Source organism: Melanostigma gelatinosum, assembly GCF_949748355.1.
Source record: "Melanostigma gelatinosum genome assembly, chromosome: 11".
In the NCBI taxonomy this organism is placed as follows: Eukaryota; Metazoa; Chordata; class Actinopteri; order Perciformes; family Zoarcidae; genus Melanostigma; species Melanostigma gelatinosum.
In genome coordinates this window covers 16,990,587-17,013,763 of record NC_136644.1, presented here as the reverse complement: position 1 = coordinate 17,013,763, position 23,177 = coordinate 16,990,587, and the positions used below count along the sequence as shown (strand labels likewise).

Sequence of the window (23,177 nt, the reverse complement as noted above, 5' to 3'; positions counted from 1 at the left end):
GCCGGCGATAGATCAACCCTTGCGATCCACCAGAGGGACCCAGACTCCACGTGACTCGTGCCCGGCGGAGTCGGCCCCTCCCTGTGTGTACCCCTGGTGCCGTAAGATTTGGCTTGAAGGAGGGGACACGCTTCTTAATTCGTTCCCTATATGATTTTCACACCTGGCCCTGCGGGAGATATTCGGGAGGAAGGGTTCCCGAATTATCAGTCCCTGTTTTTGCCTCGCGCACTGCTCTACTTTAAGAGTGACTTTTACCGGACTTTAAGTTTGCACTAAAATATTCTTCAATTGCCGACACAGACCTGGTCGATGGCTTGCTTGCTGTCCCGTCTGAATCGACCCACAGTAACTCACTTTGATAGTGTAATTCGGTCGCTCAGACTAGCAGTCGGTCTTATAAAAGTATTAACTTTTTCTTTTAATGTACATTGTTCCTTAACCTTTTCGAAATTGATAGGACCCTGCTTTAGAGCCCAAACCGGTATAAAGCTCTTTTAATACGCAAGCGGGCCTCGTCCGGGTGTCATTGCTTACACTAGAGCGAAACTAATTTGAATAAGTATCAGTGTGGTTTGTGCATGTCAAGAATGCAATCAGTGGTGTACCGAGCTGGATCAAACACAACTTACCTCAGGGGCCGAAGGGGATCTGCTGAGGCGTAACCCCTCTCTGGGCTGGCTTCTCAAGAAAATATGAAGAAATGGATTTGGTCGAAGAAACCGATTCGTTACTTATTTATTTGCATTGAAATCAAAGTGTAATCTCTTGGTCCAAAATACAGAGAAAAAATCGTTAATCAAAGTATAATCTCTTGGTCCAAAATACAGAAAAAAAAATCGTTAAATGAAAAATATAAGAAAACATCACCAGAGTGTTTAAACCCCTTCAGAGCAGTTTACAGACAAATGATCTTTAAAAAACTCTGACTCAGCCAGCAGACTGGCTGGCAATGTAGTCTACGGAGGAAAAAGTTAATGATTCACCCAGCGCAGGAATAGACCGAGTGAGCTTTCTCTCCTGACTCAACTTCAAAAAATCTTCTAAGTATTCTTAAAAATTCGGACTCTCAAAGTCCGGAGGTCTGCAAGAAGTTTAAAGTTCTACCCCGCACGGGGTTCTTGTTCGAGACTCCTCACACGACCGCTCACACGACTCCGCACAACTCCGCACAACTCCCTCTTGGTTTAAAACTGTCACTATTTATACTCTTCTGGGGCTGGGGGCCCCGAGCACTTCACACATAACTTGATTGATGACACATAAATTCCCCCTTTCTCCCACGTGACCTTAAACCCGGGTATGCCTTGATATAAGTACCCGCTTCTATATGATTAATGATCCTACAGTCCTACGACTGCCGACTCGGTCTAGTGACTTTGTCTTTGAAGTCTCTACTACCCTAATGTCCCACACCTGTTCAAGGGCCTCTTTCATCTCCGGCCGACGTGGTGGCGCCCCCTCTGCTTGAACTTCTGGCCCTTGTTTGCCCTCGGCGTGAACCAAGAAGCAAGCATGGGTGTGTGTGTGTGTATGACCACAGAAACATGTCTGTGTGACAGGTGCAATCTTATAAGAGCCTCAGAGTCATATGCCTGATTTAACCAAGGCTTTGCCGGTAGAGACATCACGATTTCGCAAAACCTCCACCGTGTTCAACAGGACATTTATGCGAAATTTGAAGACATTCACTCCAGATTTTCCTAAATACAAATCCGTAATCAGCCCTCCTCCTAGCCAGCAAACTGAATCCACTCCAATGATCTCTGCATGTCTTCACATCCAAAATATATGAATTAAAACTCCAGATTCGTCGTGCCACCTGCGACCCTTCTTCTCTACTCGGCTCAATAAGTTTCAGCCTCTTGCACTGTGCACTATAAAGGACATATTGGCCAAATTCAGTTGATTTAAAAAAACAAACCAAAAAAAACCTGTCAGAGTACTGAATCTGCTCGTATCAAAGTAACAAACAACTCTTACAGCCGATGCCGGTGAAAGCTCATTTTCAATTCTTCTGGATTTGAGATCAGCCTTTGACTCTTTGGATCACTCGAACACAAATCGTGTTCATCAAATAGTCTTTCGAGGTAATCGTGGGTAATGCCTCCTCTGCCTTTTGTTAGGGTTAGATAGTATAGTATGTCGAAAAAAGTAATAGTATAGCATGGTGAAAAAAGTCAAAGTATACTGTGTAAAAAAGTCATAGCTCTGTATGTTTTAGAAAGTCAAAATATAGCACGTCGAAGAAATTCATGCAAAAGTCAGTAAAGTATGACATACAAATCTAATGTTGAATATGTCGAAAAAACTCAAAGTATAACATTGTAAAAAGTCATATTACAGTGATAGTATAGCATGTCCAAAAAAGTCCTTAAAAATACGTCAATATCATGTCATAAAACTGTCCAGAAATTGTCATAGCATGTATAAAAAAGTCATAAAAAGGCATTGTTTAACATTACAACAAATTCCTAGTATAGTATGTCATAAAATTGTCATGAAAATAAGTCATAGTATAGTATGCTAAAGAAAGTAAAAGAAAATTAGCATGTTGAATAAAATTCATTAAAAAGTTATAGTATGTCATAGAAAAGACAGCATAGTTTGCCATAAACAGTCATAGTACTCTACATCGTACAAATGTCATGGCATATTATGACATAATGTCCAAAAACATCTTAGGATAGTATGTAATAAGCATGACATAAAAAGTCAGTTTGTAGTCACAAAAATATTTTTTAAAGGTCCAAACAGTGCGTTGCAAACAATGTCATAAAAAAAGTAGTATAAGTATAATATGTGATAGAAAACACACCAAACCTTTTGTAGAATGCTTTTTATTCAACACAAATAACAATATGAACAACAAAATTGTAAAATAACAGAATCCTTCAAAATCAACACCTTTAATTCAATTTGTACACAACACCAGGAAGGCTACATCGTATGTTTCAGTAACCAAGAGGCTAAAGCTGCAAGTAACTAAAGCCATGTTGTCTATACAGCCACGGAAGGAAACAACCTGACCGTCTCCAGCCCGAGTCAAAGCAAGACACATCACAGTCTTGTGTTCATTGTCGTTATTTGTATTTATTCTGTTAACATGTGGGCAATTATACCATGTATATTGCATATGAAATGTAAACTATTGTATTAAGCTCAGGCTAACTGTTAATGGCCTCATATGTATAATATATTTGTCTACACGTGGGATTTGGCACACAAATGGTTTGACAACAAGGAAGGTTGTTGTGTAGTTTTTCTGATGATCTGACGTCACAGGATAGTGAAGAAACATCTGTCCTGGATGAACGAGGCTCCTGTTTAACAACAGGTTAATTTGCCAGTGTGGGCCCGCAAACAGAGGCACGCAGATTACATAAATACTCAGCACTGAAGCGCCAAACATGTAAAACTGATTAACAACCACAATGTGTAATTACAGGAAGACAGTGGTAATCACCAGGTATGCAGGGCTTGAGTCAAATTAGGCACAGACGCACCCAGCTCTGTATTTGCATACTGATGAGCACTGAGGTGATTTTCCTCTTAGAGGACGTTATTGTTCCCAAAGGCGAGCACGCTCTGAGCCACGAGGTTCCGTCCCGTGGTGCTAATGCTGCTGTCATCGCGGCCGACTGCCGCATCTCTGAACGCAGACCCGTCTACTGCAACGTGCCCAGAACATCTTTCTTCTATGTATCGACACGCGCCAGGGTGGGAGGGGGGTGCGACGCCAAGACCTTGTGTGGCAGCGACAGTCACAGGGATTGGGACTGCTGCCCCGCCGCAAATTATGTACGAGACACACGAGAAGCACGTGCAGTGGGTGGACCTCAGCACACCGCTTTCACGTGTCTATAGCGAGCGCCAAGCCCAGCCGTCAGTCCAGCGTGACAACAGCAGGAGACAACATCAGCATGGCGACGGGGATGGAGCCCTCGGAGTAAGTGCCATTTCCTCTTTGGTTTTTTGGTAAATAACACGTTTTCAGGGATAGCTTGGTGCTGAGCACAGATACGTAATTATAAGACCTCATGTGTTGCAATAAAAAGAGAACACGTCAGTGTGTCTTGACTGTAGAGAGGCGTGTGGGTTTCTTATGGATACTCAATTGTGCATTACGCATGAAGAAGGTTGTGTCACTGATATTCATTTTGGAGAATTTTAGCTAAAACGTTTGCGTCTTTCTAAAAGTTCCCTCTTACAATAACATGCGACATTACGTGTGTGCCTGATGGTTGATTTAAAGAAACAATAAATAATATCTTTACATTCCTATTTGTCTGTGACGCTGGTATTATTTATTGTCTGCGTACGGTTTGTGCACCCATGTGGGGTTTGTTGAGTCGGTTGTGGAACATCCAATCACTGCAACGTATCAATACACTATTTGTGGTAGTGCAACTACATGTGTCCAATGTCGCACGTGAGACTGCTCAAATGTTCACTTTAAGCCATTTAATCTGTTCTCGCTGATTGTGCTGAGAGAGGCTGGGCTGGGCTGTTTTGCAGACATTACACATAGAGTCAGTTTCATCCACATGTGCCTGTTGATTTGATAGGCTCTCCACTCCTGGCAAGGATGTGGGTGTGCTTTTTTATTGGTTAATCATCCTGTGGGGATGATTAACCAATAAATGCTCAGCAGATGGCTCTAAAGGGGGACAAAAAAAGACACGAAGCAGGTGCTGCTGCTAGTCTTGTTTTGAACGGCTCGCACATTATCTTTTACTTTGAAAGTTGTGCCAGACAATCTACAGCCACACATGTGGCATCTGAAACAAAAACTGCGTGTCAGTTTTCAGTTGATCACCAGTATCGTGAGTGTGTCAGAAGTGATACACACTGAGATCAAGATTAGCAAGACATCACACACCAACTGCATCACTTCAACAAAGAAGTGGTATGCCCGTTATGCTTGTACACAAACTGCAACTTGTAATTTAACTCTAATGCTTGTATGACTTCACCCCAACACTTCAAAGGTCACTAGGCCTACAGTAGGTAGGATCATCAGTCAGGATGTGGTTGTAACATGAGCCTTTCTTTTCTAGTGTGATCCGCCTAATAATGCAGTACCTCAAGGAGAACAACCTCTACCGAACACTGACCACCTTACAGGAGGAAACAACTGTCTCGCTCAACACAGTGGAAAGCATCGACAGCTTCATTGCAGATATAAAGAGCGGCCACTGGGACTCCGTCCTGCTGGCTATCGAGTCACTCAAGTTGCCCGACAACACACTTATTGACCTTTATGAGCAGGTGAGCTTTCGCGTCGATCAGATGATACTTTTCCCGGCTCGGTTATTTAAGAAGCAGCGTCTGATGAGCACCGATCTCTGTATCAGGTTGTAATGGAGCTCATTGAGATGAGGGAGTTGGGAGCCGCTCGCTCACTCCTCACACAAACTGACCCGATGATCATGTTGAAGCAGACGCAGCCAGAGAGGTACATCCATTTACACAACCTGCTAACATGCTCCTACTTTGACCCCTGTGAGGTAAGACAATAAAGTGTTCATCTTTTGAACGGCTGTATCGACAAGTTCCTAAATAATATCAATAAAGTAACATCCTTTCCGTCTCACTACAGGCGTACCCGAACGGCAGCAGCAAGGAGAAGCGGCGCAGGGCAATAGCCGAGGCGTTGGTGAGGGAGGTCAGCGTGGTGCCACCTTCTCGCCTCATGGGGCTCCTGGAACAAGTCGGCGTGAGTATAGTGATCAATATCACTCTTCGTACTCACTCTCGTAATTGTGTGGAAACGGCAGGAGAAAAAGGCAAAATTTGTCAAAGAGCAAAAGAAACAGACTCAGTGTACATTTACATAATGGTAATTGATGGAGCACACACTTTGATTACTATTTTATTTGGCAGCTTTTCAGGAAGTTAAGAAATGCTAAATTACTTGTGCAGCTGAGGGTCCACGATCAAAGTCAAAGTCAAAGTCAAAGTAGCGATGCATTTTATATCCTCGGTTTTATATTGTCACCGACACTGTAACAGCAATATTTCAACACTAAGATTGTGACTGTCAAAACCTTGCAGTGAATCCAAGAACGCCCCTAAGAAATACATCCCACTGATGTTTACCTCAGAGACAGTGGTACAGGTTCCCATGTTGTTTATGCAGGCGTCAGTCAAATATTTGACAGCTTTGTGAGATCCTATGATGCTAGGTACTAATACTAAAACGTATTCACAATTTATAGTGTTTTTGGCTGTAGTCTGTATAAGATGTTAATGTACTAAATTATAAAGCTGCCATTCGAAATGCAACAGGACGGCTACCAATTAAAAATGTTGAGAACATATCAAGAAGAGAGTCAAGTATATTTCAAAAGGATTTATGACTTTATCTCTTTCTTTCGGGGTTCACTATTTGCTTTTACATTTTTGAAGCTGCAAGTAGGTACGTATGTCACGCATTGTCTGTCACGCATTGCATTATGGGACTAAAAAACAATCAACATTGAATATTCTAATTGGCATTTCTTAATACTCTTGATTTTTCTGAGATCTTGACGTTGACAGAGTAAAATAGTCATAAATACTTGTTATGTTTTCTTTTGACTGTTCCACAGTCTATGAGAATACAGCAGTATCCAGATCATCTGTGCCCCGACACGACCATCGACACATCTGGCAACAAGGACAGACAAATGGAGAAAGAGAGCTTTCCAACGCAGCTGTACCGCCACATCAAGGTCGACCACCACCTGTTCTGATGAACAGAGAATTACAAATTCTACTTCATTCCATCCTATATTTACTATACTGCATACTATACTCTATATCACTATATAACAGTATTTCGGGAATTGGATATCTGCTTGGTAGTTGTGAGAGTTTACTAATTACATTGTTGTAGTTGTAAACAGTGAATTTACAGTAAAGAAGACTTTTTCTCTTTTTACTGACACACACACACACACACTGACTAATTGCTTTACTCACCTGAAGGCACTTGTCTCAGCCTCTGGCTGTGCTCTCATCACTTGCATGGTGCTGAATTTGCTCGTCCTTGCTTTCTTGTCCTTGTGTGTGAGCGGTCAGTTTATGCAACTTCACGGCAGCACGGCGTAAGATTTCACGCCTCCCTGAAGCTGCCTGAAAGTAGTTTGTGTTTTACATCTCAGTGCATCTGGATCACAGGCAGCAAAGCAAAAAAGGTGACCCTATTTTCTGTGTGTCGTTTTCAACCTGCAGTTTGGGCGGCGATCACATGTGGAGTGTGCCCGGTTCTCTCCTGATGGCAAATACTTAATCACTGGATCGGTGGACGGGTTCATTGAAGTCTGGAACTTCAACACTGGAAAAATTAGTAAGGTAAGTCATGTTTCATATCATGACACTCAAATATATTGAGACTTTTGTTCATTATATTTCATTTCTTTTAGATATTGGGCCTGTTTATGCATTGCAACTGCATATTGACTGTAGTGTTTGGTCTTAAGACTTCGTCTGTTTATGTGGAATGTATTTGTTCAATGTTGCTCTCTTGGCCAAACAGATATTAAACTGTTACCTGGTTAAATAACAGAAACAAACAAACAAATACCAGTTGATATGACAACATATGATATCCTATCCTGCTATTTATTTCGTTTATTTCATTGATTTATTCTGTCCTGTGTGTGCATGTGTGTGCATGTGTGTGCGTGTGTGTTTGCATGAATGAATTAGGATGTAAAGTACCAGGCTCAAGACAGCTTCATGATGATGGATGATGCTGTGCTGTGTATGTGCTTCAGTCAGGATACAGACCTACTGGCAACTGGAGCTCAGAATGGCAAAATAAAGGTTTGTATCTCATAATACCGGCAGTTGATATTATTCTGCATATTAGTCTTTGTGAGCAACCGATCATTGTGTCCTCATTGATAAAGTCTTATTATCAACGCAAAAAAAAAGAAGCTGTGGTGCTATCGGCTGAATTAAAAATGTTTTATTCAAGTGGTAGTCTCACTTCTCTCCCAAAAATGTGTGTGCGCGTGTTGTTGGCGTAGGTGTGGAAGATTCAGAGCGGCTTGTGCCTGCGCAGGTTCGAGCATGCCCACAACAAAGGTGTGACCTGTCTGAGCTTCTCCAAGGACAACGACCAGTTCCTCAGTGCCTCCTTTAACCAGACCATCAGGTGGGGTGTCTCACAATTCACGTACACTGCAATGACTGATATTCACAGTCGAAACATTACTCATATCAGCTGAACTAGACTTGTAGACTTACACTCGGCGTGGAGGACAGAGAGAGCTTTACAAATGGTAAAAATGACATGACATTGAACTGGACAGTAAACAGTGAGATTAAGGAAAGTCTAATTGATTTGAGTAAACAAGTCATTTCAAATATTTAAAACAGCTAATTCAATAAATTCAATTTTCGTTAAAAAGGGGAAGTTAATATCTGAATTCACAAACGATGGACCAAACGTTTTAAAAGAGAAACTACTATATCGGGAGCCACGTTCAATTTCTGGATCCTTCTTGTGGCAACACTTTGCTTGTCTGCTGCGGGAGGAAGGGAGAGCTTTCACTGACACATGAAAATGAGTTCAGCTGGAGGCCAGGGAGCTCTTTTTACATCTCACCGAAGATTAGCACAACAAGGCAGATACAGAAAGGTATTTCTCAAAACTGAATGTTTCCATGGAACAAAATGCAATACCACCAAGTTATCTAGTTATAAACTGTCCCATTGTATATTTGTTGAATTTGTATTTTAGCTTAATTCCTGATTCTTGTGAATGGACAGTAGAGGCTCATAATTAAAAACATGTAAGGTCAGTTAAATCATAATGGATCAGATTTATATAGCGCTTTAAAAAAGTTCTCAAAGACGCTTTGCATATTGTGGAATAAAATAAATAAGAAAACAAGCAGTTAACACTTTAATGACGAATAGGAATAAAGGAAATATTAGAATTAAGCAGTGTTGAAGGTTTAATGTGTTTGCAGATTCTGTTATGTTATATGCATCTGTTAATATATTTTTCCTATTTCTTGTTTGTCCAGTTAAGTAATTCAACAAGTAATTCATTTGAAGTGAACTGCTTTTCAAACCTTTGTAAAGCTCCATAATTCCAGCAGTTGATGCCCAATATGACATGTTGCATGAGTACTACACCTGAAACTAAATATATTCGGGCAAGGACGTCTGTCTTTCACTTCCCTTCTCTCTCACACACACACATACGCACACACACGCACACACACGCACACACACGCACACTTCATAGTTGAGGAGTTGAATATCTATTTCTGACTGCTGGGGTGTGTGGGCTGAGCTTCTCTGCTGTGTCTGAAGCGCATGTGCTGTGTGGGTGTAGCTGAGAGAGACCATGTGCTCAGGCACAAAGCTGCAACGTGTTCCTCCCGTCGCAAATTCCACGAGATAGGAATTGTTTACATCCGCAAAATCATCCTCCCAGAGACGTAGTCAACCAGTGAGCATTAGGCTGTTGTCATGGTTTAGCTAATCGGGGGCTAAAAATACAACACGTATTGTCTGCTCCCAAGAAAACCCACTCTTTGAATAAACACGGATTTGATAATGAGTCACGGATGCTGATTTAGTTTTTTTAACATGTCAATGTTATTTTCAGAATTCATGAACTGAGATCAGGCAAGACACTAAAGGAGTTGAGCAGCCATACGTCATTCGTCAATGATGCATTTTTCACTCAAGATGGGTGTCACATCATCAGTGCCTCATCTGATGGCACAGTTAAGGTACAATGAGCAACTTGTAGTCACGTCTGTACTGCGTCAGTACTGTCATGTGGCTAGGAGAGTGTCACTCAGTGGATTTATTTCACATTTTCTTTGCATATTTTAGATTTGGAATACAACATCCTGCCAGTGCATCCACACTTTCAAATCTCTGTCCCGGACCTCAGACGACCCCGTCAACAATGTGATCCCTCTTCCCCAAAATCCAGAGCACTTTGTGATTTGTAATCACTCCAACACGGTGGTCATCATGAGCATGAACGGTCAGGTGAGAGCTCCCTGACTTATAATCTCTACACGATTCTTCATATTTTGGTTACGCTAATACTCACACGGTGAATGTCCTCTTTCTCCTCAGACTGTGAAGACCTTCAGCTCAGAGAGAAAGGAAAAGGCTGATTTTGTGTGCTGCACCCTGTCACCCCGCGGGGAGTGGATTTACTGTGTGGGAGAGGACCTAGTGCTGTACTGCTTCAACTATACGACGGGAAGGCTGCAGAAAACGCTGACCGTAAGCTCCTCTGATAATATTCACTCGTTACCAACGTCTGTGAGAGGCGTCTGTTCGTCCTCTCTGAGCTGCTGATGTTTTGTATCGAGTGGTTTTCCGTCTCACTTGATGCTCTGTCTGTGTCACTGCGGAACAAGGTAACAGTGGGGCTGATGGGAAACAGAGAATGTGTGGTGAACTGTGTTCCTCTGCGCCCACAGGTTCACGAGAAAGATGTAATTGGCATCGCTCACCACCCACATGAGAATCTGATCGCCACCTACAGCGAGGACGGCCTCCTGAGGCTATGGAAACCTTAAACTGTCTCCTGACGATCCACAGAGCCTGACACATGCTGCTAGAGCAATGTATTCACTGAAAGACGATGGAAGCAATGTATTCACTGAAAGACGATAGAAATGGATACATGAATCATCCGTTATTATTCGCCACGATGTCCGATGTCACGATGTAGCGGGTCTGTAGCTTTAGGCCATATCACATAATCTTCATCAGCTGATAGATTTTTCCAGTCATCGTGGAATGGCAGATGTTCAAATTTACAGCAATTTAATTTCTGCTTGTCAACGTTGCCACAAAAGCTGAGGTGCCAAATACATTTTTGACTTCGGAAACATCAGTTTAGAAAATCCCATGACAATCGGGCAAACAGCATCTGGCGATGAACATCATGTGCTGTGAAAGAAGCTGCTAAATGGACCCTGTGCTGAAGTTGTTTCCTGAACTGCTGGTTCCAAAAGGTCGAGAATAAACTTGGAACCGCAGATATAAATTAATATTTTTTTAATAAATGGTGGTAATTTCTGCCAATCATTTCACAATATCAACAAGTTCAGGTGCTAGCCAGTGAGAGTGTTTCCTTTGACAATAAGAACAATCTAGAATATCACTAAGAGTCTTTTGGGCATATTGTTAAACTAATTTATGAACTCTAACTGGGTCTTAATCAATATATTTTTACTATGTAGAATTTGTCATCGTTTGTTTTATTGATTGATTGAATAATTTGTAAGGTATTTGCTTGATATACATTTGGAGCACTGTTTAGGTCCTCCATACTGTACACACACATACACACTCTTCCTCATGGATCCAACCTCACCAGAGCAGTTTGAATCATTTCCATCTCTTCTGTCTTTATTAGACATGAAAATGCATGATGGTGAACTGTTGAGCATATCTTTTTAATAAAAAAAAAAAACGCTTCTTGTTTGGGCATAAACAAACAATATCAGGTATATCATTTGTCAGCTTTTGGGTTATAACAATACTTTTGTAACTTTGATTCAGATGAAATGGTTTGTTTTGTCCTCTGTGTTCCCCGCATGCTACCTCAGTGCACTGTCTAAATGTGACTCTACAATAATTTTAGTACTCCTTAAAAATATGCATGACTAATGATAAACCTCAACGGAGCTCCAGTGACACTTCTTTGTATCCTCTGTGTATATAATAAATGTATTGAACGTGTTCATGTGCATCAGCATGCCTTTAAGAAACAGAGCTACTGCCTCGACCAGTATTTATTTGTACGACAGTATTTGGCACTTCGTAGCATCTGTGTCTGTAATATCATTCATATATCATTTTTGCAAAACACGTGTTGTCATTACGCTCTATTGTATATGAATTAGTATATAATACTGCCAGTCATGTCAAAAATGATTATCAATAAAATAAAATAAAAGCCTCTACAGTTCCCAATGTTTGTGTGCCATTTAAAAAGAATAACTTATAATAACTCACTGAAGTATCAGATAATGTTCCCCTACATGTAAAAAATATTTTTGTAAAAAAATGCCAAATTTAAATATGAAATCAAAGGCTGGAACCAAAAAAAGACTTACATGATTGAATAATCAAATGATTGTCAGAGTAGTTGTAGTTTTGGGCTCATGTTTTAGAATTGTAGAATTATTTCTTAACCTTAGACAACCAACATTATCTAAGATGCAGTTCAGCTATAAAATGCAGACTGTTAACAAAAAAGCTAAACTAAAAGACAGGGGCGTTGTGGTAGTTTCAAAGTTTTGTTTGTACTGTTAAGCCTCTGCACACCCACACAGGTGTTTTCAATTCTGGCTGGTCAGACCTCTGCTCAGGTTGAAGGAGGGCCAGAGCTTTGATGTGAACTACTTAGGTCACAAATCTTCATCTACCAATAAGAATGATTAAGGCCTAATTTCTCTCGCCCCTAAATTGGTTGAAGAAAGCTCAAAGAGGAGCATCAGGAAGATGTCCGTCACTCAGTCTGTCCACGCCCACGCGGTCCAGAGAAGAGGTATAATCAGCCAGATTAAGTGAAAACACCTGTGTGGGTGTTCAGAGGAAAAACCAAAAGTTGAAACTATAAAAAGGTATTTTTTGAAATAACTACTCTTAAATGTTATACATGTCAGTGGGATGTCCTGGAAACAAAAGTAAATATCGCTCACAGAAAGTAATACCACAATTGAGAGAGACCATCAAACTGCATTTAATTAGAAAACATGAGCATAACAAGTAGATCATTGGTCCTAACACACAAACATATCGTCGTCAGTCAAATTACGAACTTGAAAACACTTATTTGAGTTGAACTTTGAAGTCCAGTTCCCCGGACATTATGAGTACTCATTAATTTGCATCTGCTTCAACAATTAAAGGAATCTCCTTTCTGGTGAGCATAGTTGTGTTTTACAATATCCAAGGCAAAGTCATCACTGAAAGAAAACAAAAACCTGCATTATAGCTTCAAGTTAAGTTACAAGGCTTTCAAACAAGCAGACACTTCAGTGAGGTGCCAGGTCCCTCCGTAACCTCCAGACTTATTTGGCATTTAAAAGACTTAAGCAAAAACCCATGAACAAGTTGATCTTTGATTTAAAATTTGTAAGTACCAGTAGTTTTAAAAATCACAGAACTGAAATAATCTCAAGAACATTCAATCTTTAAAACAACCTAAAACGATCACTCTCTCTTTGTAAGACTTGGGTGCAACTGGGCACTCCACACTTTACAGAGAGGGAAAACATTTGCCATGGAGGACATTATGGACCCGTTAGCAGGTTTATTAACAAGTTATCCGAGATATCGTTTTGCCAAGTGAAAGCCCCAAATCACAGTTATGTTAAAATACCCATTCTGAAGTCGAGTTATCCAGATAACCTGCTTCTTGGAAACACCCCTGATCTGATATTTCAAAATAAAGTGACTTCTTACTCATATTTGACCTAATACCTACCCCTGCCATTAATATGCAGTCATATTTGGCTCATATCAAACTGTGTTGTTTATACATACAAGATGTTCTAACTTTACACGATAGGTTTCCAAAAAGTGTGGCATCACCAGAGAACTGATTGCAGCTCAAAAATATTAAACCAAACTTAAATATCAGCTTGAAAAATTAGTGGCGTGAACCTACATACTGCCATGCTTCAGTCATGATCACCCTTAAATTACTACCAACTCACGTCTTCTTGCCACATTTTTTAAGATCGTTAAGAAATGTCTAGAAAATAGCCCTTGAAAGGGTAAAACAGCATAAACGTTCAACTCAATGCACATCCACCTCCACTGCCATCTGAGGATTGGGTCTTTACACACAGACACACAACGGATTGAACAAGTCATCAACAAGTGGTTTACAACGACAACTGATTTAGTAACACTATAAAAAAAAGGTTATGTTCATCTTAATATTGGCATCCGTTTTTAGTGTAAATGCATAAAAAGCAGGCAGTCTTTGTTCAGACAAAAGTTTTTTCTGAAGCCTCCGATACCCTTCGTCTCTGATCACAGTGTGATTGAAAAAAAGTTCAAATAAAAGAAAAAAGGTCCAAGAGATGAAGAGAAGCCCCACTCACCCAGAATATGTATCCTAGAACTATGATACTCTATTCCATCCAGAGAGCAGTAGAATAATAAATCAACAGGGTGTTGGGACACTGTTTTCTGATTGAAAGAAAATTTTGAAAAACAGTTAAATAAAAAGTGCACTAAATTCCAAAAAAAAGGTGCTTTACTTTAGAAATGAGGGGGGGGCTTCTGGATTAAGAACGGGCCAGTTGTTACTTAAGACGTCTGGCACTGAACACCGCCGGGGCTGGCATAGTCGTCTTCCTCCATGTAGTAGTACTGCTGGTTGTTTCTTTTCCTGTTGTCCAGGTCACAGTCCTCCAGGTCGGCGTAGATGTAGAGGTCGTCGTCCATGCTCTCTGGCTGCTCTGGATCCAGCTTTTCTGGGAGGTAGCGCTCCAGCATCTTCAGCTTGTCCTCAGAAAGGAAGTTGGCTTGTGGGAACACCACCTAAAAAGGAGATGAGCATAAACTATTTTACTACAACAACCGTGTTTAGCCTCAGCAGTTTAATATTGTGATGATCTGTACAACACTTCCTTTGTTGGTGTTTTAAAAAGACAAAAAGAAGCAAACTGATGAACAGAAAGTGGATATGGGAAAAGTCCTTACCGAGAAGTGAATAATAAGGCGGCCCTTCTCAAAGGGTCTGCGATACATGGGCATCCCTTCAGTCAAGACGCACTTTGTGTCTCCAGGCTTGATCAATTCCCCTGTGATTAAATACAATTGGGCCACTTTAGTCATGAAAAAAAGCCACCATAAAAACGATATTTTACATTCTCTTGTCATCTTTAACAATCTTGCCAATATGTGATGAATATGATGAGAGGCTTGATGAAAATAAAGGTTATTTTCAGTAGATCTGTAGGTAAACATCGGGTGTTCTACATTGTCTGACGAGTACGAGTTTAGCACCTACGTATAAATAAGTACAGGTTGTTTTTCTCTGGTGTTACGGCTGGATGTGTTCCCCGGGCCGTTGTCCCTTTTCCCGCTCTAGTAGCTCTGCCCAGGTGTGCTGCATTGCTTAACGAGGTGCACCTGGCCTGGTGAGGACCTGGCCAGCAGCAGAAGAAGAAGGTCACAGCTGTCATGTTGCCTCTCAGCCTACAGTTTTGTATTGTCCCGTTTCTATGTTTTACTACTTCATAAATTCCACGGATTTGATTGTTTTAAAGGCGTTTTCTTTGGTAGATTAATTTGGTGGAATGATGTTTATCCCAAATGGTGGCCCAAGGGTGGGGTGAGCACTGGTTATGAAGTCTAGCCAAAATACTGCTGCCAAACACACACTTGTATTAATAAAAACAAAACAAATGTTTGTAGAAATCCAATTCATGTAAATAATTTGTAATTTGAGGCATTGGAAGCCCACCAGACCCCATTCTAAAATAGTTTACCAGCACATCAGTGCGACTGTCATCTTTAAAATAACTATTAACATAAGGGTGTAATTCAACAATACAGTGAAGTGGAGTGCACAGCAATGAACACTTGTAAAAAACACTCTACAAACGCAGTCAGGACTCGGCAGTGTTCATTCAGCTGCATTTTTTTTGTGAGAATGGTGATGGGGTAGCATGAACGACTGATGTCTGTCAGATTAACCAGCACTGCAAGCTGTTATAAAAAAAACACTGAATAAGAGTATAAAATAATTCCTGTCCTGTGTTTGTTGACTGGAATCCTTTTTTCCCTTTCAAATACCTAAACTTGACATTCAGTGAGGCGTAGCTGTGCATTTAGCGGTTTGGTTCACCTGGACGTGAGGTGATGAGCAGTGTTCTGTTGTCAAGTGTCTGAACAGGTTTCTTGAAACCACATAAAGCCTCAACCAGCTGCAACTCCATGGACATGACCAGGTCCTCTCCTTTCCTAATGACAGCAAGACGAGAATAAACAAACAAACAGGTGAGCAGAATTATATAAATACTGTATATACCATCTATACAAGATCACCATCATCACTGCATCAGGAACAAAAGACAGCTGATGACAGACGATGTGTTACCTGGTGAAACACGAATGTTCCCGCTGGTCCAAGACAATGATGATGTCACCTGGCTCGATTCCAGGCTCCTGGTCTCCCTCTCCATGGAAAACGATCTTCTGGCCATCTCTCATTCCTGTGGCAGTGAAGTGACGATGTGATGGACCATTTGTTTTCCCTCCTCAGACAAGCTACAGATAGATTTAGGATAAACTCTCACCTTTGTCAATGTGGACCTCCAAAATCTTCTTCTGGCGCAGGATCTTTCGACCTCCGCATGCTTTGCAGCGGTCCTTGTGGTTGATTCTCTGTCCTTGGCCCTGACAGCTGTGGCACACTGTAGACACCTGCTGCACCATACCTGGCACGAGTTGGTGCATGCGGACCTGCATGCCTGTGCCGTGGCAGGACATGCACATCTGTGCAGCTCCTTTTCTACTCCCGCGACCTGCCGATAAAAATGAACTGTCAGCACACAGGAACACAAAATATGAAGGCTTTGTATTAGGTTTGGTGGATTATATAAACTGCGGGGACCTGGTGATTGAGGACTGGATTGCATATACAAGAATGATGTGTTTTGTTGTTGGACAAAGAGCCTTTTCATGGCCTGCTTGGATCAGCGTGTGCTGAAAATCATTCTTGGTAAACTTAACAACTCCAGTGACCGACGTACCTTCACATCGCTCACAAATCGTATTTTTCTGGAGAGCAAGTTTTCGTGTAGCTCCGTTATAAAGGTCTTCCAGCGTCACCGTTATCTGATGAACAATGTTCTTCCCTGGGGCAGACAAATCAGAGGTTTCAGCAACACGGTTTCTTGGAATAAAGTCAACACACTCCTTTCATATGACATACTGTGCATGTTTACATAAACAAGCCCTTTTCTGCTACCGACCGCAAATTACAGCATCATCACAAGACTGCACAAAGAATGTGAATGAGAGACAGCTGTGATGGGAGATGACACTGGGCTTTAGATGGGGATCCGCTGTGTGTTACTTCTCTATTTGAGGCTGTTAGCCAAACCCTATGGTCACAAATAAGATATTAAGTTAAGACTTGTGTAATATTTGACAGCCCTGTGTTTTGGCTTTAATGGAATGTAGAGGAGATTCTTGAGAGCAATAACAATGTTTTGTTCCCATTAAACTAAATCCTGCAGGGAGAAAATGAAAACAGGACAAAGTCATGTGTGCTGCCAACTGATACAATATTTGAGTCAAATACAAATATTGACATTTTTGAGAGTTGAAAAATAATGTGTAACGATCTGCCAATATAAATGTTCTTTACATTTTGTTTTTTAACAATTGCAAATAGGAAATGTAGTGGACAGTACGATTTACAGTTGAAAAATAAACTACAGACGTTGGCATTTCTGTACTTCAAGTTCTTGTCATACATCGTGTGACATTTACACCAATACTGACATCGACAATGACCTAATTGGCTGCTTATCTTGGTCTTAGTAAATTAAATATTTTGTAGTTTGGACTATTGATCGGATAAAACAAGCAGACACAAGTCACGGATTAATCAAGAGTTAAAATAATCAGTAGTGTCAGCAAACTTAGTCTTCAATACTGTAATTCCCTCCTCCCCAATACAACTGCCTCTGGCTCAGAAGATGCCTTGTATCGCTTTACATAATTCAAATCAGCTTTCAAAAACAGAAATACAGCTCAGTGATTGTTTCTTCAATATTTCCGTACCTTTTCGCTCTCTGTGCATCCGGCTACCTCCCCCGAAAAACAAGTCAAAGATGTCCATGGGCGACGCAAAGCTCCCCCCACCGCCACCACCACCGGTGCCTCCTTCCTTTATCGCCTTTTCACCTCCCCGGTCATAAACCTCTCTCTTCTTGGCATCTGACAAAACCTCATATGCCTGTGAGATCTGCTTGAACTACAAAGCAAAGCAACAAAATGACATACAGACTTCTTAGAAGAGGGTAAAAAACAACAACATTTCTGCCAACATACAGCTGATTAAAAAAGGTATTCAGCTTTTACTAATTCATATGCAAGGAAAATTACTTGTGTACAAATTAAAGCTGCCAATGTTTCTGAGTGCAAAAACAGGGACTTACTTTCTCTCCTTCAGTGGGATTCTTGTCGGGGTGATATTTCAACGCTAGTTTACGATAGGCCCGTTTCAGTTCGTCGGGAGTAGCGTTAGGTTTCACACCTAATGTGTCATAGAAGCCCGTTTCCTTGACCATGTTTGTCTTTGGTGGATAACCTTAAAAAAAGTAAAAAGAAAGGTGAACCATGAGCAGTATTTCAATCTCCAGTAACTTACCAATGTTCAGAATCTGTACTAAAAGTTAAACAACTTGGTGAGAAAGTAGAAATCTGAACTACGTCATTGTGACAAAATGAAAGAGAAAACTTTAACACTCTATCATCATGTCTGTGAGAGAGGCCGTTATGTTGGTGGTGGAGGAAATATTCGGCATGGGGCCACGTGTTCAGCTTTAAAAAGGATAGATTTGGATCTGCTTTTTTTAAACATTACTGACAAAATATTTAGTCGGAATTTCTTTATATTCTGTCTCCGTTGTTGGACAAAAACATTAGAAATATCTTAAACACAACACAATCATTAAATATGGCCTCAAAAAGTATCATTCAGTTGAATCATCATCTCTTGTTGAAAGACGGTTGTAGCAGCATTACGCTGTACAGATGGTTGACCAACAATTAAGTATATGCTTACGGTATGCTTGTATGAACATTTGTATTGCACTCAACTTCAAAGTCTCCCTTTTCAGGGTTTACAGTAATCCCCCGTACACTGCTCACCTACGCATAGACGTAAAATGACACCATGTGAATGTTTCTCAGGTGTGTTAAGATTTTATAGTGCTGCTTATTATTCATCACCAGAAATCAGGCCGGAGGGTCACGTGTATGTGTAGGTTAACACTCCCATGTCATTTGGACACACCCATAACTAATGCAGTGTAGTGTAACAGCCAAATCCACAATCACGACAGTTGTAGATATTATTTTGTTGTGGATCGGTTTTAATATACCCTAATGGATATACAGGGGTGGACAAAACAGGTTCTCAGTGTAACACAATGCAACAGCAATACAACCTGTGTCTAAAATGACCATCACGTCGACGCAATACCTCTCTAAAACAGCTAGGTATACCAAATAATCATGCTTAGAACTGAATTAGTGAGAATTAGTGAATGATCCTAACAAAGTGGTAGTTGTTTCTTTTCCATTTTGATAGTGAGCAATGCTATTTAACTATAGTATCGATTAACAGTACCATTGTGTAACGTGGATAATAATTAATTGTAAATACATATTCTTTATCTTGCTCTATATTTGGACCATGAGCCTGACATGAAACGTAGCTATTACAAGGCAGACAGAAGGAAAGGAAAACAACAAGAGAGGATCAAATAAAGGTACTTTTTACACGTCATGCTTGTTTTCACTAACGTTACTCGTGTTAGCTAAATGTTTCCTCAGATCAGGGGAGGTTGAACCACGAACCACCGTTATGTGACCACCACAGGTATATTTTGGTTGACACGCGTATTAGTGAATTGAAGATTATATATTAGCAACTACCTGTTATCCTGTTTATGATGAAGGCGACACGGTTTCATACCTGTGAGGCCCTTCTGACTTTAGCTAGCGTTACTTAACCTCGCACAAGAGAGCCTGGCTAATGCTAACATGCTAACTCTATACTGTTTTTCTCACGATTATCACAGTAATTACACGTGACACTGGTGTAAATAAAACATGTAGTCACAGTTAATATTTTCCCAACCTTGTATGAAACAGTAGTTTGATCCTCACAACCTCAGTTCACAGAGACTCTTCCAGAAGCTTCTCTTCCAACCCGCCTCTACAAAAAAAATCGGATTCAGTGACGTCAGTTTCCTGCGACGAGGCGACTCATCAAAACAAAGCGTGGGGCTGCAACAGTTTTGTAACTCTGTAAAAAATAAATAGCTAGCAAACGTAACATGATAAAATGCCAATATGCTGGCTTATCAGTGATGCGGATAGTCATAAACCCATCCGACTGCCACACCATCAGACCATTGTCCTGGGTCGAGGTCCGGAGACGACTATTAAAGACAAAAAATGCTCTCGACAGCAAGGTAATACAACAACATAAATATTTTTTGATTTTAGGGAATTAAAACGATGCATTGCAACTATAGAATCCTCTGTTTAGAAAAATGGATTAATACCGTATCTGTCTTTAGGGGATACAATTTGAATTGGTCTAAATTACTTATTCCCCTTATAGTTTATTTTGTTGTGTATAATATTGTTTAAATAATTGTCATGGACGATATATTTGTTTGTCATATATATATATATATATATATATATTTATTTTTCATATCTCTCAATAGTTTTAAAAACAAACTTGAATCGGTGCAAATGTTATCCCCTCTCAACCAGTTGAATTGAAAGCAGAGTGCAACAAAGGTTATGTCAAAGTTAAACAGGTAAGGAACATTGATTTTATAAGAGTGAAACACATTAGAAAGAAGTTGTTCTGCTGAGTTGTGTTAAATACTTAAAATACTATTTCTTTATCATTCTGTGTCTCATTTCCTGTCTTTGTTTCAAAGCTGGGCTTGAATCCCACCTCCGTAGATTCTGCGGTGGTGGGGAAGGACAATGAGGTCAAAATGAAGGCTGGACAGCAGCTTCATATTGTCAACCAGCTCTACCCATACACTGTACAGTTCAAGGAGGATCCCACCGGGGACCACGGCGGCACCAAAAGACCACGGGAGCCATCTTCAGAGGACCCAGAGAGCCGCAGAGAGGATCCGAGTGTGAAAGCAGCCAAACAGACACAAAAGGTATCTGTGTCAGTCAGCCACGGAGAAGCCACAAACACCAGTGTAAGAGAAGGAAGAAAGTGTGTGCACACTTCTGTCAAATATAGTTTTCAAGATGTTCACATGTTTTTCTATTATATGGATTTTCTATGAAGCCAGTATGTTGCATTACATATTTTACCTTCAATTTGTTGTAGGAAAGTTTTGGACATTGGAGCCAAGGTCTGAAGACCTCAATGCAAGACCCAAAGATGCAGGTAGCTGTTTACAGTTAGTGTGATGCTGAGTGATCTGGATCGCAGCTGGATTTGTTACTGATGAAAAAAAACATCGTCTGCTTTTCTTTAGGTATACAAGGATGACAAGGTAGTGGTTATCAAAGATAAATACCCCAAAGCTCGCTACCACTGGCTGGTCCTCCCGTGGCAGACTATTTCCAGCCTGAAGGCCTTAAGTGAGGAGCATTGCGACCTAGTGAAACACATGCAGCAAGTAGCTGACCAGATGGTTCAGCAGTGCCCAGATGCTAGCTCTCTACGTTTCCGTACAGGGTACCATGCCATCCCCAGTATGAGGTAAGTAATCACTGTTTGAATGGTGCCGTGAAATTGAAAGACCGTTTTGGTGTTTCAGCCTTTAATATAAATACTGTATATTTTACACTGCTGTCGGCTATTTTTCTAAAGCATACCATAGGTTTTTTAATCGATTAACGTATTTTGCCTCATCATAGACAACAACTGATTTCAGTTAAACCTGGTAAAGTACAGTTTTTATGTAACAAGAAGCTGCCGTTAATTGAAACTTAAGCATTCATCATTTTCCACCTTTCACTTACATCTTTACCTTTCTCGTATTAATTTCAGTTTTTTCCTTTTTACACGGTTTCTGTCCTTTTTTAAATTTGTTACAATGTTTTATTCCATGCTTTGTGTATGAAATGTGCTTTACCAATACACTTGCCTCTCTCTTACTGACATAGTAGCATACAGCCAAAGCGTTATAGGCTATTTAAAAAGAGTTTCTTATTTCTATTCAGAGCTCAACTCCTCCTTTATCCGTTTCTGTGTAGTGTGTTGAGAATTTGATCTTTACTCTTTACTGCCACTAAGTGGGAGGAGTTATAAGCTTAATGAAAGAAAGAGAGAAAATACAGTGATTGGGAAAAAACATTCCATTAATACTTTTCTTTCTTGATTGGAAACATATTTATTGCAGCCTGAAAGTATGTGCTCAAAGTATGTTGTGCAACATCATAAGCTTGCTTTGGCTCACATACTTTCGACAGAATTTAGAGGCCTTTCATTGATTGTGTGCATATAAGCCAATCACCCAAATACATCAGTCTAAAACACTTTGAAAAAAGGTATTCAAAAACGTATTTAAAGCATTGGTATGGTGTTTATTGGAGGAGGAGGAGGAGGATCAGCACTTAATCGATGTAGACACATCAAAATATAACACATTTTGTCTAAATTCTCTTTTACAGTCATGTACACCTCCATGTGATCAGCCAAGACTTCGACTCTCCTTGTTTAAAGAACAAAAAGCACTGGAACTCATTTACGACTGACTATTTCATGGAGTCTCGCGGTGAGAGCAAATTACATGTTGTTCACTTTATGTCCCACATTGTGGCCATTACTGCACAACTGCATGAACAATTTTTTTTAACCCTTTTTGTTATCTGCAGATGTCATTCAGATGCTTGAAACAAATGGAAGAGTCAATGTGAAAGAAGGAACCAGCGATTTGTTGAAACTACCTCTCCGCTGTCACATGTGTCGCAAAGATATTCCCACTATACCAGCTCTGAAGGAGCACCTAAAGTCTCACTTTCCCAGCTAAGAAGGCGACCGCAAAGGGAATACATGCCTCAGATGTTTCTACATAGGACTGAAGTGTGTTGGGTGCTGTTTTTGCCTGGCAATTCTGATTTATTGTTTAAAAAAAAAAGTCATGATGTGATGGAACACAACGTCATGGCTGCAGTTGCATTTTCAACTTGTTATATTTTCAGTAGGTTTAAGAAGAGGGTCATTGTGAAGATGCATTTAATTTATGTGGGATTTCATCAGTTTTTTGCCAAATTTCTGGACTGAGAAATCCCATATTATTGCAAATATTATTCCCACAGTCCACATGTCTTAAAATGTTTTATTAAATGTTTTCTAAAAACTGAATACTGGATTTCTGAATTTTAAAATGCCCTTCCCTGATAGCACAACCCCTGTGTTTGCTTAAAGTTTGATGTTT

General features: G+C 40.4%; 3 protein-coding genes across 5 annotated transcripts; 2 read left to right on the top strand and 1 right to left on the bottom strand.

The window, feature by feature from the left end:
* The first annotated feature begins 3,908 nt into the window (after positions 1 to 3,908).
* On the top strand, positions 3,909 to 10,582 carry LOC306784749 (WD40 repeat-containing protein SMU1-like). Its single transcript, XM_079278857.1, has 12 exons — positions 3,909 to 3,949; positions 5,061 to 5,271; positions 5,358 to 5,510; positions 5,603 to 5,719; positions 6,594 to 6,716; positions 7,219 to 7,338; positions 7,696 to 7,812; positions 8,019 to 8,146; positions 9,614 to 9,740; positions 9,847 to 10,008; positions 10,099 to 10,251; positions 10,452 to 10,582. The coding sequence occupies exons 1-12, from the start codon at positions 3,924 to 3,926 to the stop codon at positions 10,548 to 10,550; spliced, it is 1,536 nt and encodes a 511-aa protein (XP_079134983.1). The 5' UTR covers positions 3,909 to 3,923; the 3' UTR covers positions 10,551 to 10,582.
* Positions 10,583 to 12,711: 2,129 nt separating this feature from the next.
* Positions 12,712 to 19,962, bottom strand: dnaja1 (DnaJ heat shock protein family (Hsp40) member A1). The gene is made up of 9 exons (XM_079278493.1): positions 19,886 to 19,962; positions 18,177 to 18,328; positions 17,800 to 17,992; positions 16,761 to 16,865; positions 16,305 to 16,532; positions 16,106 to 16,220; positions 15,854 to 15,969; positions 14,704 to 14,804; positions 12,712 to 14,541 (listed from the first exon to the last, which is right to left on the bottom strand). The coding sequence occupies exons 2-9, from the start codon at positions 18,306 to 18,308 to the stop codon at positions 14,308 to 14,310; spliced, it is 1,224 nt and encodes a 407-aa protein (XP_079134619.1). The 5' UTR covers positions 18,309 to 18,328; positions 19,886 to 19,962; the 3' UTR covers positions 12,712 to 14,307.
* Positions 19,963 to 20,029: 67 nt separating this feature from the next.
* On the top strand, positions 20,030 to 23,104 carry aptx (aprataxin). 3 transcript variants are annotated; one of them, XM_079279174.1, is made up of 7 exons: positions 20,030 to 20,222; positions 20,533 to 20,579; positions 20,706 to 20,942; positions 21,119 to 21,178; positions 21,270 to 21,496; positions 22,411 to 22,514; positions 22,615 to 23,104. In XM_079279174.1, exons 1-7 carry the CDS (start codon positions 20,093 to 20,095, stop codon positions 22,767 to 22,769), a joined length of 960 nt encoding a protein of 319 aa, XP_079135300.1. In that variant the 5' UTR covers positions 20,030 to 20,092; the 3' UTR covers positions 22,770 to 23,104. The 3 variants fall into 3 exon arrangements, with proteins under 3 accessions (XP_079135300.1, XP_079135299.1, XP_079135301.1); XM_079279173.1 differs by having other exon boundaries at positions 20,706 to 20,984; XM_079279175.1 differs by lacking the exon at positions 20,533 to 20,579 and having other exon boundaries at positions 20,731 to 20,984.
* Positions 23,105 to 23,177: the final 73 nt, after the last annotated feature.